Source organism: Eptatretus burgeri, chromosome 8 (genome assembly GCF_056783735.1).
Source record: "Eptatretus burgeri isolate ZD-2024b chromosome 8, Ebu_testis_v1, whole genome shotgun sequence".
NCBI lineage: Eukaryota > Metazoa > Chordata > Myxini > Myxiniformes > Myxinidae > Eptatretus > Eptatretus burgeri.
This window is the reverse complement of record NC_140968.1, coordinates 42475586-42494207: the sequence shown is the minus strand read 5'-3', so window position 1 is coordinate 42494207 and position 18622 is coordinate 42475586. Positions and strand designations below refer to the sequence as shown.

Below are 18622 nucleotides of genomic sequence, written 5' to 3'. Positions count from 1 at the left end.
ACACCAAACTACATCAGCATGGAAATGCTGATGTAGTTTGTACAAGATCAGCATGGAAATTCAAATTGGTCTTATTCTGTCAACATGTACACACTTTAGAACTGCCATCATGACTTTTGGATCTAGGGTTTCTATGGCTGGATGCCCTTTCTAACGCAAACTGCTTTTCTTTCAGCAATTTTACTCTCAGCCTTTGGTTAACATAAACAACATATACCGCATGGCAACAGCTGTTTATCTTTCTGAGATCATACCCATAGCCTTTGGTTATAAAAATTGGGTATACCAGTAAACCCTGAAATATCACGGGGGTTACATTCCTGAAAAATGCTGCGATATTCAAAACCGTGAAAGTTAAAACTAAGGGCTTTTGGGGAAATGGAGGTTATGTTGCTGATCTTTGAGAAAATAGAGTAAGATGTGTAATAGCCAAAAATAAACAAATTACAGTTAAACATGCAAAATAAATAAAAACAGACTCTAAAATGAAGTCTCTTGCTGTGTTAAAGCAGACTACATGTGCCCCTCCCTTCAGTATGCCTGGTGTTGGCTTAATGGTTTGGGTGTTGGGCTTTGGATCCCAGGGTCCTAAGTTCAAATCCTGCTCAGCTGTTGAATTAATACCAGGTGGGGTTAACTCGGCCTGTCATCCTTCCGAGGTCGACAAAATGAGTGCCAGCAGGCTGGTATCCTGTGTCGGAGTGGCGACCCGTCCAGGATTGTGCCCAATAGCCAAGGAGACTACTTAACCAGCACCAATGCTCTGCACAGAGTATGGTCCCAATCTCCTCCTCCTCCCTTCAGTGATGTGTCTAAAATCCCCAACATTCCTCCCATATTTATCTCTTAAATGGTTTCCTTTTGTAATTTATTTATGTGTATATTTTGTAAACGAATCAATAAAATAAACAAGCTCGAATGAGCTAAGATCCTCATCCTCTTAATGATGACATCATAAAAACGAATATGACCTCATTGTGATGCATCAGGTTTGCGATAAATTATCTGTGCTAATTGCCGGCTTGATTCCCGCAAACAAATTTCAAACAGCTTGCCTAGTTTCAGAGATAATGGTATAGGTGATTTCCATTAGCGGCGATATGATGTCAACTATTTTTTCTAGGAAGAATTTCCAAAATCGGAGATGGTTACTGCCTGCGCATGGGCTTTCTGCATATACATGGCAAGTTTCACGAAGAACGATGAAAACTCTAGGTTGTGAAACAAAAAATGTCAAAAAATAGGAATGATGTCATAAAATTGATATGACGTCATAGTGATGTATCATATGTGTGGTAATTCATCTCTGCTAATGCCCTGTTCGATTCCCGCAAACAGAATTCAAAAAGCTTGCCTAGTTTCGGAGATAATTTTTTAAGGCGATTTCCATTAGTGGATATATTTTGACGTCATAACTTTTTTTCTTGGAGGAATTTTCAAAATCGGAGATGGTTACTGTCTGTGCAGGGTATTTTTACATATATATGCCAAGTTTCAGGAAGTTTCGATGAAAACTGTAGGCTATGAAACAACAAGTTTCACGAAGATCCGATGAAAACTCTGGGTTGTGAAACAAAAAATGTCAAAAAATGGGAATGACGTCATAACAATTGACATGACGTCATAGTGATGTATCATATGTGCGGTAATAAATCTCTGCTAATGCCCTGTTCGATTCCCGTAAACAGAATTCAAAAAGCTTGACTAGTTTCGGAGATAATTTTAAGGCGATTTCCATTAGCGGAGATATTTTGACGTCACAACTTTTTTTTTCTCGGAGGAATTTTCAAAATCGGAGATCTCATCCAGTGACTGCGCCTGTCTGTGCAGGGTATTTTCCTGTCTGCGCAGGGTATTTTTTTTACATATATACGCCAAGTTTCAGGAAGTTTCGATGAAAACTGTAGGCTGTGAAACAAAAAAGTCCACAAGAACAACAACGTGAGTAAGACTTAGAGATCCTCCACGAGGATCTAAAAAAAAATCACTTTTGTCCATCGTTTTATGCTTCAGCACCTTTATGAACGATGTGCGAGAAACAACAATACTCATGGTGCAAGATAACTGTTACAACTCAGCTCAAGTACCACGATTGGTCGAAATTAAGCCCCACAATAAATAAATCAGCACACAAAGAGATTGGTCAAAACTGCAACATTCAAACTCACAATATTTAAGGGTTTACTGTATCGGAGATGAAATAAATAAACTAATAATTAAGTCCAAAAATACATTTACTGACCGAGTTGATTTTTTATGAGAATGGAATTTAAAGTCTTGAAATGTGGTGTTAATAAATACATTCAGTACAGAATTTACCTTCATTTAGGCTTATAAATCAAGCAACATGAACATGCTTGAAACATGAAAAACAGAAAATATGACAATACAGTACTTTATAACATGGATTACATGAAAGGAAGTTGTTACTTCAACAGAACTATCCAAAAAATTTCATGATCCATATAACTTCCAGGAACGAGATGGAATTCATAGAATACTTAACCTGTGCAGTCTTGAGAAGGACTAGGTGCAAGCCAACTCTTTTGTTTTTTAAGGTTTTTTTACTTACGAAATCTAAAGATTTCGTAAGTATATTGATGCCTTCCGTTTCTGTTCGTTTGTTTGTTTGTTTGTTTGTTTGTTGGCACGATAACTCGAGAACGGAAGAAGCTACCAATGTCAAATTACACCACGTGATTCAGGAGGGTGATGGCTCGTGCTGATTAGATTTTGGTCAAAATCGGTCAAAGGTCAAGGTCACAGTGAGGTCAAACATAATTCCGTAAATTCACGTGGAGAAATGGAGTATTTTTGCTTCGCTCGAAGTTACGAGTTCATTTTAACTTCGATTTTAATTTTGTCTTCGGTTTTTGCGATCGCTAAGGACGCTTAAAACTCGGTTGTCGAAATTCTGGTAGAAATCGGATGTTTTGGAGACGTTTTAAGATTGTATAAAAAATATTTCACTCGACGCGTCACGGGTCGTCCCATGATGCAGTGCGCTCGAGCAGATGCGTCGTTGAGTTAAGGTATAATTGCGTGGAGAAATGGAGAATTTTTGCTTCGCTCGACGTTACGATTTTTGATGGTTTGATACAGAATCATCGTAGAAACTTCTGGTTTGCGTCGCTACCTTCTCTAGAGACAGCTTTTATTAGACAAGGTCAGAGGTCAAGTTGACAATTTCGTAAGTACCAGTCTATGACTGCTTGTTTGTTTGTTTGTGTGTTTGTTTGTAGGCACGAAAACTCGAGAACGGAAGAAGCTACCAATGTTAAATTACACCACGTGATTCAGGAGGGTGATGGCTAGAGCCCATTAGATTTTGGTCAAAATCGGTCAAAGGTCAACGTCACAGTGAGGTCAAACATCCAAAAAAAAGTTATAACTCGAGAACGGAAGAAGCTACCAATGTCAAATTACAACACGTGATTCAGGAGGGTGATGGATAGTGCTGATTAGATTTTGGTCAAAATTGGTAAAAGGCCAAGGTCACAGTGAGGTCAAACATTCAATTTTTGATGGTTTGGTACAGAATCATCGTAGAAACTTCTGGTTTGCGTCGCTACCTTCTCTAGAGATAGCTTTTATTCGACAAAGTCAGAGGTCAAGTTGACGATTTCGTAAGTACCAGTCTATGACTGCTTGTTTTTTCTTTGATCCAATATGGTGCCAGACCAGTGACCTATGATGTCACTTTTATCAAACCCATATTTCCCATGGGTAGTTGATCAATTAGTTAAAGTTTTGCATTGATCGGTTAGAGCTTTGATCAATTGCAGAGAAATTATTTTTTTCATACTGACCAGATCAAGTTGTTGAATTATGACATCATAATGAAGGCACCGATGACATCATCATTGACATATCTGATTCCCTTAGGGGAGTACTTGACAATGAGCCATGTTTCCATGTTTTTGCATGTAGGGGTTTAAGAGATTATAGAGGTGCAAAGTTTTTCAGTTTTTTCAAGATGGCGCCTGTACCACGTGACCTATGACGTCATAATGGTGATAAATTTTCTACAGGAGGAGGCGCACCTATTTGGAAAATTTCCTGTCAATCAGACCAACGGTGGCTGAGAAAATGAGTTTTAAAAATGCAAACACGTTCTTATACACATATGTACATACGGCACACGCACGCGACCGATAATTTCAACCCGCTTTTCGCTTTATGAGCGCAGGATAATAAGGGCCCTCCTCTTGGGGGCCCTCGAGGTGCTGAATGAGGAGTCGGAGCCGTTGGGATTACGGGTTTCTTGGGTCAAAACTAAGATCCAGGCTTTCGGTGACATCTTGGATGCTGCTGTCCTGTCTGTGTCTGTTTGTGGTGAGGATGTTGAGGTCGTGGAGAGATTCACTTACCTTGGCAGTGATATTCATGTCTCTGCTGGCTGCGAGTCAGAGGTCAATAGACGTCTGGGTCAGACCTGGGGAGTCATGGATTCACTGGATCATGGGGTGTGGCGCTGCCGGTACCTGTGCGGGAGGACGAAAGTCCGAGTCTTCAGGTCCTTGGTAGTTCCAGTCTTGCTCTATGGGTGCGAGACTTGGACTCTGACCAAGGATCTGAGACGGAGACTTAATTCCTTTGGTACCAGGTCTCTTCGGAGAATCCTTGGCTATCGCTGGTCGGATTTTGTGTCCAACGAGCGGTTGCTGAGAGAGACTCGGATGAGATTTGTTACCTGCATAGTCCGTGAGCGTCAGTTGCGGCTGTATGGACATGTGGCTCGTTTTCCTGACTCTGATCCTGCTCACCAGATTCTCTCAGCGAGGGAGTCTCATGAGTGGAGGAGGCCAGTGGGTCGACCACGTGCCTCATGGTTGCAACAGGTTAACCATCATCTCAAGGAGATGGGGATGGGCCTGGCATCTGCCTGGGGGATGGCCAGACGGAGGCCCCTGGAGTACCGGCGGAAAGTGGACGCAGCGACGTGCTGTTCCGGCACATGCTCCCATACCTGACCTGACCTGATAATAAGGAACTCAAAGAAAGGAAACAATTTAGAACAAGGCAAAATCAAGAACAAGGCTTGAATATAGGCCTCACTAAACAAAGCATCCTAATTATAAATAATGGAGGATTGAATAATCATCTAATGATGTTTTTGCGATGTAGAGGAAACATTTGGCTGATTGTCCAAACCAGAAAGGAGTTAAAATAATTTTTGTACAAATAAGTAATGCTGTGACAAAGTTCTGTGCAAATGGATGCAAATAATGTTGTGAGGGAGCTACAAAAGACAAGACATTTAAACTGTGGAGCTTTGCTTAATTTGATTCTTGCCAACCCAGTACCATTTAACAAATGGTTATCATGAATTATGATTTTATTACATACTAGACGACCCGTGAACCCGTTGGGTTGATGGGTTGATGAAAAAACATCATTTCAAGAAATCCAAAGGATAGCTCCAGCGAACTATACTGTTGAGGTTGTTTGCATTGATCAAATTCTCCCGAAGAGTACTTGACTGAATCGGGAATTGATTTTCTTAATAATTTTTTTCGTTGCCCGATTTGAACGAAACTTGATATTGCGCGTCAATGTGAAAAAAGAAAACGGAGAAAAGAAAGTCAAATAAATTTTTGTGCGTAATCTTCGAAACAAATTTTTATTTATTCATGAACACGGAAGTATTAGATCAAAATGGCGATGTTTATTTTATGCTTAAAAATATATCGTTCTTTGTCGATACTAAATGTTTGAGATTTTTAAATAAATCATTTCAAGAAAAAAAAAAAAGATAGCTCCAGCAAACTATACCGCTGAGGTTGTTTGCATTGATCAAATACTCCCAAAGAGTACTTGACTGAATCAGGAATTAATTTTTTAATAATTTTTTTCATTGCCCGATTTTAACAAAACATGATACTGCACACCACAGCAGAATGGTGAGTAAAGTGGGCCGACATTTTTTGCACTATCGTGTACCGTTTTGGCTGTATTTTGGGAACATACATACAAGATGAGAGTTTTAGTAATATATAGATAAATAGGTTTTTGTTTTCAAGGACTTGCATTTTTTTTTCTTAACAACAGAACTACTCAGTATATTTAAAGACCTATTAAAGTTTTAAAGACGAATACTGTTCTTCCTATCGACCAATGATAACTATGCCTCTTGGACAAAGCAACTGCATCTAGTATAAATGGATGTGATGTGGTGTGTGTGTGTGTGTGTGTGTGTGTGTGTGTGTGTGTGTGTGTGTGTGTGTGTGTGTGTGTGTGTGTGTGTGTGTGTGTGTGTGTGTGTGTGTGTGTGTGTGTGTGTGTGTGTGTGTGTGTGTGTGTGTGTGTGTGTGTGTGTGTGTGTGTGTGTGTGTGTGGCAAAAAAAAAAAACGTTTTTTTTTGTGGAGTTCTACTGGAGCGTTCTGATGTGGAATTTGAGAGAAAAATTGATCACCATGATCTTCTGCATTGATTCAGATAATTACCTACAAAGAAGCCAGAAGAATTCCATTGTTTTAAATGCACATCATGTTAAGGTGTATAGAGCACCTTCATACGTCCTTTTACCACAGCATGACATTTCAATTACAAAATGAATAACAAAAACAATGATATTGTAACAAAGGATGTATCAATTAATATTAATATTACAATAATAATAATATAGTAGTATAATATAGCAATAATAATATTGAACATATTATCCCCACCTTGGCCCAAGCATATCTCGGCTTGGTGAAAGGCAAGTTAATGCTCCAGTAGTACAGTAGGCAGGTATGCTACAAGGCTGTGAAGACCAATGAAAATTTGGTCCATCGGACCAACAAGTTGATAAGAAGCAAGGAAGTTACCTTGAGCTTATGTTCCTTGCGGTTTATGATCACAGCTGTAATTTGCTGATCCATGAATATAAGGATGGTGCAAAGCAGTGCAGGCACACTGGCAGCTGGGATGGTCCACCAAGGATTACGTCCCATGGGATTCACAATCCATCCACGATCATCACGAGTTGGCTGCACAATGAGAAGGGAAAAAGGCAAAACATGGAAATTCAAAATTACACCCAACTCCTGATCATAATTGGTGTGAGAGAGACATATTGCAACACAAATTGGTCATTTTACCTGGATTGCCATAAATTTCCCATCTGTTTAATTTTTTTTTTACATTGTGGATGAAAACTGCTGATAGTTTTCTCGAGTCTGTACATTATCTTCCACTTTGACAAAGCAATTAACGCTGTGATATGATCAAGAATCTTACACAAAATATGAATGATAATAATTGGTAAGTGTAGTTAGATTAGAGACTGATTTTTATTTTATACATACATTAATTGTACCATATACACTCAGTGTACAAAACATGAGGAAGACCTTCCTAATATTAAGTTGCACCCCCTTTTGCCCTCAGAACAGCCTCAATTTGTCGGAGCATGAACTCCACAAGGTGTCAAAAGCGTTTCACTTGGATGTTGACCTATGTTGACTCCAATGCTTCCTACAGTTGTGACAAGTTGTCTGGCAAGGGGCCCAATGTGTGCAATGAAAACACACCCCACACTATCATACCAACCACCACCACTAGCCTGCAATGTTGACACACAGCATGATGGATGCACATACTCATGTGGTTTTCTCCATACCCCAGTCCTCCCATCAGCGTGAAACATCAGGAACTGGGTTTCATCAGACCAGGCAATGTTTCACCAATCCTCCAGTGTCTAGTGCTTTCGTTCCTTAACCCACTGCAACCACGGGTTCTTGTTTTTTTGCTGAAAGAAGTGGAACTCTGTATGGTTGTCGGCTGCCATACCCCATTCGTGTGGAGGTGCGATGGGTTGTGCATTCCTTTATGAGTCTTTTGGCACCAATGTTGTACTGGACTGTCGGTTGACTAACTGTAGCCTGTCTGTTTCTCTGTGCACAATTCATGCCAGCTTCCTTTGGCCTCTTTCATCAATGAGCCATTTTCCACCACTGGCCTGCTGTTCCTGGATGTCCTTTGGGTGGTGAACCATTCTTGATGCACATGGGAAACTGCAGAGCGTGAAAAACCCAGCAGTGTTGCAGTTCTTGACACACTCAAACTGGTGCGCCTGGCACCATATCCCGCTCAAAGGCACTTAAATCTTTTGTCTTGCCCATTCACACTCTGAATAGCACACATACACAATCCATGACTCAATCGTCTCAAGGCATAAAAATCCTTCTTTAACCTGTCTCCTCCCCTTCATCAACAGAGATTGAAGTGGATTTAACAGGTGCAATCAAAAAGGGATCATAGCTTTCACCTGATCAGTCTATTTCATGGAAAGAGCAGGTGTTCCCAATGGTTTGCACACTGAGTGTGTGTGTGTGTGTGTGTGTGTGTGTGTGTGTCTGTGTGTGTGTGTGTATGTATATATATATATATATATATATATATATATATATATATATATATATATATATATATATATATATATATATATATATATATATATATATATATATATATATATATATATATATATATATATGTATATATATATATATATATATATATATATATATATATATATATATATATATATATATATATACACACATACATACACATATTCATAGATGTCATAGATGTCAGATCAGGCCAGGCCAGATCAGATCGTGACTTGCTACAGGTATCATGTAAACCTGTACTAACCTGTTCCATGGTCGGGCTGTCGGTGACTAAACCATATCCCCCACCAGGTTTCCTGCTGATATGGACATCCAGTAGGATTAAAAACAAAACCTGTCAAAGGGTGGAGGAGCTCCTTGTGAGCCAACGGCCATTCATATCTCATGCTCAACTGTGTCTGCGGACGTCCTCCTGCAGTTGGGTTACTTCTTATTCGAAGGTTTGTTGCAGGATTTGCACTCTGGCCACCGTAAAACCTTTCATTCCACAAAACATTCTCGAAGCACAAAAAAGTCTGAAAACCCACTCCGTGGGAGTACCTCCTGTACAGCTTCCCTTCGCAGGACAGCTCACCGGATGACCGTATTGGGGCAAAGCCTTCGGGACCCCTAATCTTTGATGATAGGAGGGAAACCACGGGGTAACATCCCAGCATCAGATTGCGGAAGAGTGTGTCGGAGTGGTGCTGAGGTGTCGTCCACCAGACGGCGGTCTCCTTGGGTTAACCTGAGGCGGTCCCTTCGGGTGGGTGCCTGGAATGTCCTATCCCGAAGAGAGGATGATCACCTGTCTCTGTTATCATCTGAGCTCAAGCGTTTGGACATCGGTATTGCAGCACTCTCTGAGGTTCAGAGACCGGGTTGCGGCGAGATAATGGTGGGTGGTTACACCTCCTATTGGTTTGGTCGCTCTGATGGTTACCATTCCCAAGGAGTTGCTGGAGCTGTGTCCAATAAGCTGATTCCAATGATAATTGAGGTAACACCGGTCAACGAGCGTATTATGAGACGAAGGATTCATCACTCCTTGGGTGTCATTTCCCTGGTCTCTGTTTATGCTCCGACTGAGGTGAGTGATCTCACCGTGAAGGAAGCATTCTATGCCATGCTAAAGTCTGTGGTTGATCGGTACCCCACGCGAGATACTCTTCAAGTTTTGGGGGATTTCAATGCATCGACTGGAACTGATAGGGATGGTTATGAGACGTGTGTTGGTCCCCATGGGTCTGGAACTGTGAACCTGAATAGCACTAAGTTCCTTGATATTGCAAGAGGTCATGGACTTCGGAAGGCTGATTCATGCTGCCAGCACCCACAAGCTCATCGCTGGACTTGGTATTCCTATGCTGGCGGTATAGCAAAGGAGATTGACCATGTGCTCATTGATGGTCGCTGGAGGATGATCCATAACTGATGTATAAACGATGAATGTGGTCATCTTTGGTTCGATATTTATCGGTACGCCGTACTGATGAGGGCAAATAAGCCCGAAATCCAGATAGATGGCTTTGTTTGATGTTTAACTGATGTTGACCATGTAATCTTTGTTTGTTTGACAGTCGCCAGGCCGAGGCCTCTGGGTTCGTGGTGATGCTTTGGTGTAGGACTATGTCCAATGGGGAACGGTGAGTGCTTATTACATTCCACATGTTTTGATTTACCCGCCGATCACATCAAGTGGCTTCTGGTTGAATGGTTTGCATGAGTCCTGTCAAAGAAATTCTTCTGTCCTCCTGTACATTTGAGTCATTTGTTTAACAAACAAACATAAAAAAAATACAAACAAACAAATACATATGCACATATGGAGAATTTTCAGGGGAAACAATAGTCTTCCTCCAAATTCTAAAACACATGGAAATGTCGAGTTCTTTATATAGTGTTCAGGAAGACGTAGTTCCTTTTTCATTTCCAAATGCTGGCCCCTCAGTTTGTCAGGTTTGTGTGTTTCCAGGTGGAGATCATCTTCAGCTTTTGTGCAGCAATCAGCTTAATTTGGAAGGATTATAGCAGATAATTTCAAAACCAGATGTGCAAATTCTCTCCAGGTACAGAATGATGTCAAGACTGCAGCTTTTTGGGTACATTGATGGATCACACATAATTCTATGGTATGGAAGGGGAAAAGGTCAGTCTGTTTAGGAATGATATATAACTGGAAGTAATCAGAGGTGTAGTAAACACATCTGGATATTTCCTTAGACCAACATTCCAGTTGAGCTAAAATAATATCTCCAATCAAACTTACTGGTGCCTTATATTAATTATTTCCCTTCATAAAAATCCCTTAGTAAGCAGAATAGATTTAAATGATAGGCAATTCTATTATACTAAATAATAATTATAGCTTACTTGAAAGGTCAGTCTGTTTTGGACACCTTCACTCGAAAGTTTGATCATCTTTCAATACATAAAAAGATATGATTATTTAAAATGTAAATTAAAAGTAGATACATGTTCAAGCACATAGAATTGGAATAATCATGTCATATTTGAGTGCATTTTCCATAAAAGGTTCATAACAATACATTTATTTTCAATCAAGATTAATTGGCAGAATTTTATTATTATTTTTATTACCCTCAAACCCATAATGCTAATTTTGGAGAAATTGCATCGACAGCCGGAACAATCATCTGGGTAGCAGACAGATGGTTGCTCTGTGGATTATGGGGTTTTACCGTGTGAGACACAATCCGTGGCGATGCTCACCATAACAGTCAGGAGTTGCGTCTGATGTGAGTGTGTGTGCTAATCAATTACTCCAATTTCACTTTTCTTGATGCAGTATAGTGAGTCCCTTCTAGTAATCTTTAAATTAACATGAACATCTGGACTAAAATATATTTAATACAAATCTTTATGGAGGAACACACAATTTAAATTAGCTATATTTTGCACTCTTTTTAGACGAATTGAACGTCCGCTGCCCGATGTTGCACCAGCATTTTGCGGTGGGAGGTATAAGCAGCTCAGAGCTTTAGCTCAGAGTGAAACCAAAAGTACAACACAATTAACCTTTTTAAAGTCCATTAAACACTTAAAATCGAGAGATTAACTTAAGCTTTTAACGTCAATGGGGACGAGTACCTTTGCTTGGGACGGGTACTTTTTATTGTTTTTTTCCAATGATATTCATACTTCAAGGTAAATTCATCAAACTATAAATTATAATAGTCAAATGTGTTTACTATTGTAAACTAGCAAAGGTACCCGTCATTGCTGGGCGAAGCCGAGTCTGGCGGAAAGAGAGTGGCGTTTCTACATTTGGGAGAATTGCGTGCTCAGCCAGTGGGTCGCCCAGATAGTTCAGATGGCAGAGCATTGACTGGTACAGTTCACCAGAGGACCTGGGTTTTATTCCAGGTCTGGGCGTGTAGTTTTCCCCACATATACATGTGATTTATTTACATGAGCGAGAACGTGCTGTGCGTCTAACCGAGTGGCGAGAGGTTATTTTGTAAAATTGGGGCAATACCCCTGGGCACTCACCTGGTGGTGGCTGGATAAGATAACCAGGGAACCACTTGTAGGCATGGATGACCCACAAAATACATAACGGATAAGAAAGTAAATACCTATGTTGGTGTGGAAATGCCCGATTTGTTTTTTTAATGCCCTGAACAAACTTTCCTACATCACTGATGATGAATGTTGTGGTAAATTTTCATCAAAATTGGGTGTGTAGTTTTGGAGAAGAAATCAAATACATATTTTGTTGGGAAACCCTCTGCACACCCCCAAGGACACGATTGTTTTTTTTAAAATAACATGAACAAACTTTGGTACATCATGGGTGATGAAGGTTGTGGTCAAGTTTCATCAAAATCGTGTGTACTCTCAGAGAAGAAAGGAAATACCTATTTTGGAGGAAGGGTCAAACCTGGACCCACTTTGACTCCCGGAAGACGCCCTTACACCCCAATTTGTTTTTTCTATGCCGTGAACAAACTTGAGTTGCAACATACAAAATATCATTTTACCCAAGTTTGGTTACAATCACATCAGCAGTTTCGGAGAAGTTGCAAGTGTTTACCTATGGACGGACTGAAAGACTGACGGACGAATGACGCGACATCCCATAATCTCCCCAGATCTACGTTCCAGGTGAGATAAAAATGTGGTTGAAGAGTACGAGGGAGATGAGGAAAAGTGTGTGTGAGTCGAGTAAGAGCATGAGGTGGTCAAAGACTGCATGAGGGAGCCGAGGAATGTATTTGCATGACAGCGTGTGTGCTGTGGGTCAAAATGAGTGGCAAGAGGTCATTTGAAATACGTGGATGAAGAGCACGAGGAGGTCGAGAAGGATCACACAAGGGAGTCGAGGAGGAGCACGAGGGAGTTGAGGAGGAGCATGAGGAAGTTGAGGAACAGCATGATGGAACCAAGGAGCATATTTGCGCGAGAATGCTGAGGGTCGAACTGAGTGGTGAAAGTTGATTTTGAAAAATGTTTACTCTGTTTTGTAAACTGGAAATAAGCACCACATTAAGGTATTAATGAGAATGAGGAGGAATGGGACAAAAGAAGTTGAGGGAAATGAGCAGCAGTGGGAGATGGAGGGGGTTGGGGATGGGAGAAAAGGGGGAGTGATGTGAGAGGGGTAGGGAGGATTGAGAAGAGTAAAGGTAGGGATGAGTGGGTCAAGTGTGAGGGAGGAGCGAGTCAAGTAGGGAAGTGGGAGAGAGGCGTCAGGTGGGGGCGGGGGGGGGAGGTGGGAAGCAAGTGGAGAAAGAGCGGTGTGTGTGTGTGTGTGTGTGTGTGTGTGTGTGTGTGTGTGTGTGTGTGTGTGTGTGTGTGTGTGTGTGTGTGTGTGTGTGTGTGTGTGTGTACACGCGCACATGCTGTGTTAACAGCAGGCTCGAGCAGTGGGTCCAACAGGTCAGCCTGGGAAGCGTAGCTGATTGATGACCAGAACGTCCCAAGCTAATCAAGATGGTGTATGTTATATTGGTAAGGGAGAACACTCTATGGGCAGTGGGTGAGACATGAGGTCTGCTAAGGTAGTTTGATTGTGGGAACAATGGAGGGGAGTTGAGTCGAGGTGGTGCAGATAATGCAGAAGAGGTGCTTATAAGTGTCGTGTGTGCAGGAGACCATATGGAAATGTGACAGGGCATGGAGGTTGGTAGGTGGGTACAAGCTGTTGCACAAAGGAGGGAATGAAAGGAGTAATGGTATGGGAATAATATAATCGGAGGAGATCAGCATGGAGTTAGTCAGAGTGGAAAGTTGTGAGGGATGGATAGTTCTGGCATGGTTAGTAACACAGAGGCAAATGGTGTGTGATATGTTGGTATATGGGCTACAAATGGGAAGTATTGAGGCAGAGAAGCAGTTCAGGAATACATTGGAGAGGATGATGGAAAAGTTTGAGCTCGAGGTGATGCTTTGCTTTGCGGGGGTTTCAACTTGTGTGTGGGAGTCGTAGAACTGGGTGAAGAGGAATATATTGGTAAATTTGGTTGGGGAACGAGAAATAGAAAGGGCCGAGAGTTGGTAGAGCTGATAGCAAAGAATGAGATGGCGATAGCTGATTCAATCTTTAAGAAGCGGGACAGTCACAAAATTACTTTCAAGATTGGACAGCACTGATTTGTTGGTCATGAGGAAGCACCAGTTGTGGAGGATCAAAGAGTGTAAGGCGGTGGTGGGAGAGCATGTCACCACCCAGCACAAGCCTGTGGCGTTTGTTGTATGCATGAAGAAAAGGAGGAAAGTTCAGAGCAGGGTTCAGAAGATGATAAGGTGGGGGAAGTACAGGGGCAGTGTCACTGTAGAGTACAAGGAGAGGATAAGAGCCAGAAATAAGGAACGTAACGAAGAAGCTGAAGGTTTGGAGGAGTGGAAGAATGACAGCGGGGTGTTTAGGGGAATTGCAGACATTTTGTGCAGAAGGACATCAGGAAAAGGTGCATTGGCTAAGAATAGAAACTGGGTATTGTGTATGGAGAACGGAGGAAGTAGTGAAGGTAGTTGGTAAAAAGAAGGTTTGGAAGAGGATAGAGAAGACCACAGATATTGGGGGATAACTGGATGCAGGGTTGCTGCACATTGATGGGCAAAAGAAGAAAGCAGCATGGAGAGCTGTGGATAAGGTGAAGAATGATATGGAGGAGGTGTACAACAGGTTGGAAGAGGATGGTGGAAAGAACTTAGTGACTTTGATGCTTTGCAGTTTCATACTGCTTAATGATACACCCCTAGCTGTCACAGAGTGGATGTAACGAGCCCCAAAAAGGCAAAACTGGTCAATAGCTTCACTTTTCATCTGCTTGATTACAGCATTTGATCTTGGCATATATATATGATTGGACCCTGCTATTTGTAGGGGATACGTTCCTGAAAAATTCAGCGAATGTCGGGGTCCGCGAATATCGGGGCAATGTTTTATTTATTTATTGATGTATTTTTACATGGTCTCGGCTCGTGAAAGAGCAATTACACAGAACAAATCAGGACAAGACATAAAGGGAACAGCAGGAGAAAGGGCAAAACACCAACAGCAGGGCGGAGAGAGAAAGTAGGCAGAGATGGGCAAACAAGGGATGCAGATAACGATGAGGGGTAAGGGAGAAAACAAAGGGTGCACATTTTGATATACAAGCAAAATTGTGTTTGATGAGTTTGTGATTTTGTCAAGGTCTGAGGAAAGGTAAGAGGCTGCTGCCTGTTTGCAGAAGGATGAAAGATGTCACAGCAGAGAGAGGAGTCATCAGCAAAGAGATAAAGAGGTTGTTCCAGAGAGTCAGTGAGATCATTAATGAAGATTAGGAATAATATGGCGCATAGAAAACTGCATTGGCGTACTCCAGCCTTGACAGGGAGAGGTGATGAAAGGGATCTGTTGAGAGCCACACATTGGCTACTAGAGTGGATGACATCAGTAATCCAAGGGTGGAGTTGGCCTTGGATTCCACAGGCAGACAGTTTTGGAGAGCAAGGCAGGATGTCAGACTGCATCAAAAGTTTGAGATATGTCCAGAGTCAGCTCTGATCTCATGTCTGATATTGAGGGCCTCCACCATTGTTGGGAGAGTCGAGGCAGCATGTCCAAGATAGAGTGTCCAGCTCTGAAACCGAATTGATGATCTGAGATGAGGCAGTTGGAGAAAAGGAATGATTTCAAGGCATCTGCAATGATGAATCCCATGACCTTGCTGCTGATTGGAAGTACAGTAAGCTAAATGGGTTGTAGTTAAGGGGATATATTTTTGCACATTTTTATGTAATGATGTGATGTTGGCTGATTTCCAATTTCCCAGATGTATATTGGAGACCAGTCCTGAAATGTATAAAAAATAAAAAAATTTCAACCGCGAGCAGGCGAACTGCAAATGTAGAAGGAGGCCACACTTTATGGCCCGCGAATACGCTGGGTCTGTGAATAGCAGGGCCCAAAAGTATACATATACAGTGCATATAGAAAGTCTACACCCCCTTTTCAATATTTTCACCTTTGTTGCCTTACAACCTGGAAATATTAAATTGCGTAAAATCAGACTTTTTCCACCTGTATTTACACATCGTAACCCACAACTTTCAAGTGTAAAACAAATTCGACAAATTTCAGAAAATTAACTAAAAAATACAAAACTAGGATATCTTGGTTGGATAAGTGTCCAGCCCACCTCATCATAGCAATTGTAAATTCGCTCAGGTGTAACCTATCACCTTCAAAATCACACACCAAGTTAATTCGCCTCCACCTATGTTGAACTGCAGTGATTCTGATCATTTCAGAGTAATATCAGCTGTTCCTGCAGGTTTCCTCTGCTGGGTAGTGCATTTCACAGCAAAGACTCAACCATGAGCCCCAAGGAACTTTCAAAAGACATCTGGGATAAAGTTGTGGAAAGGCACAGATCAGGGGATGAGTATATTTCAAAGGCCTTGAATATCCCTTGGAGCACAGTCAAGACAATCATGAACAAGTGGAAGGCGCATGGTACCACCAAGACCATGCCAATATCAGGACGTCCCTCCAAATTGGATGACCAAGCAAGGAGGAGACTGACCATAGAGGTCACCAAGAGGCAAATGGCAACTTTGAAAGAGCTGCATGCCTTTAAGGCAAAGAATGGTCAGTGTGCATGTGACAACAATATCCCAAGCACTCAACAAGTCTGTCCTATGTGCAAAGTTGATAGAGACCTATCCCAACAGGCTCACAGCTGTAATTGCTGTCAAAAGTGCTTCCACCAAGTATTACCTCAAGGGGTGGACATTTATCCAACCAGCATATTCTAGTTTCTAATTTTTAATTAATTTTCTGAAACTAGTAGAATGTTTTTCACTTGGAAGTTGTGGGTTATGATGTGTAAATAAAGGTGAAAAAAGTCTGATTGAATGTAATTTAATTCCAGGCTATAAGCAACAAAAGGTGAAAATTTTAAAAGGGGTTGTGGACCTTTTGTTGGCACTGTGTGTATGTATATCTATATATATATATATATATATATATATATATATATATATATATATATATATATATATATATATATATATATATATATATATATATATATTAGAAAGATCCGCCCACATCTCTCACCTGTGAATGGAAGGAATAGCCAATCAGCTCTCACCTAATCGACTACACCCAGTTAGCTAGAATTATCTAAATTATTGACCCCTCCCATGCTCCTCTAGCCAAAGTATCTGCATAAAGCAACCCAAGAAGAATCACACAAGGTAAGTGCTAAACCCTGTTTCGAACCCTTCCAAGAGTTCCTCAACAACTATGAAGACGTTCACACATAGTACGCACATGCCAATCCCAATGCTATACACTCCCCTCAGCGACCGGACCAGTTTCATCACCTATTGGCGAATCTCAGTGATAGTGTAGACAGCAATGCGTGCCAATGAGGCTCTCAAGCATGTACCACGTGCAAACGTCAAAAGCAGTCAATATATAAATAAAGAAAGACCCACTCACTTCCATTCACAGGTGAGAGATGTAATAATTGTTTGCCTGTTTGATGAAATAATTTCATAATTTGAATAGAGCACAGCAATGGCAGCATGGCCTCCATGTTCATACATCGACGGTGGCATGGCATCATGACTACCAATTATACCAATAACAACCTATCTTTCAACACAAAGCAGAGAAGGATGAGTGGGGTAACGTTACCTTAAAAACACTGGGAACCTTGAGCTTGGGGGAAGGGATACCGACAAGGCAATCAAGCACAACCATCAACGCGATGGTCAGAAACACAGCAAAGTCACTGATTATAGCACGGACCTGGTGAAATAAACAAAACGAGCAGATGTTATTGACATGTTCGAGTAAGACAAAATGCTATTTTAAAATTATTTTGTTTGTTGTATTTTCAATCAATTTCAGTTGCTTGAGTTCAAACAGAAGTACTCTCATTCCAAAATTAAGCCTGCGGCACCTTTAAAAAATGTTGGTCAGCATTATGAATTTGTAATGAACAAGTATGAAGCAATGAAGCACTTGTTTAGTTCAAATAAAATAAAAATACAAACCTTCTTGCTCAACAAAACAAGAGTCATGCAAACATTTGTATGACAGTAAATTGTATTAATATAGTGAGAAGCAATTAAAAACGCATACCAAATTAAAATTGACATTTATTTCATAGCATGTGAAAAAGGATCAAAATAGTAAGTAATAAAACGTGCATGATGGGCGTCTATTATGGGTGTTTGATTGTGTTCGAACCCGGTTTGTTGCTTGTGTGTGAACATGAATCTGAACGCAACTACATGGCAAATCTTGGAAATGATGAGCAGTGGTTAAAAATCATGCTGCACGTACAATATGTGTATCCATGCTCTATAAAAGCAAAGGTTGCCTTAGTTGTGAGGTCATCAATAAAAATGCCACATCGAACAAATGATCAGAAGAACCAAGCCATCGGTATGCTGAATAGTGGAATCAGTCAAGAGAGAGTTGCTTGACACTATCATGTCCACCCATCAACAGTTTTCTTGATACAGAACCGATACAGAGCCACAGGAAGGGTCAGCATCCATCCTTATCCTGGTGCACAGTGTGTGACGTCAGCAAGACAAGACGATACATCGTCATCAGTCACCTCCGCAACTGCTTCAGGACAGCAGGAGAAATGGCCAGAACCACCATTGGAACAAGAGGATGACACATCATTGACAAATTCTGACACATCAACACCGACTTGCACGACAACGATGGGCAGCAGCTGGTGGTAACTTTGGTAGGAGA

The 18622-nt window shown here is 41.1% G+C and overlaps 1 protein-coding gene across 6 annotated transcripts in view; it reads right to left on the bottom strand.

Annotated features, from left to right (window-relative positions):
- The window catches only part of LOC147021607 (electroneutral sodium bicarbonate exchanger 1-like), a 265236-nt gene that overhangs the window by 42873 nt on the left and 203741 nt on the right, over positions 1-18622 (bottom strand). For all 6 annotated transcript variants that reach the window (XM_085891723.1, XM_085891721.1, XM_085891722.1 and 3 more), the window contains 2 exons: positions 17543-17656; positions 6814-6975 (listed from right to left, as the gene is read on the bottom strand). In XM_085891723.1, the coding sequence (XP_085747849.1) occupies positions 6814-6975; positions 17543-17656 (276 nt within the window). The remainder of the gene's footprint in view (positions 1-6813; positions 6976-17542; positions 17657-18622) is intronic.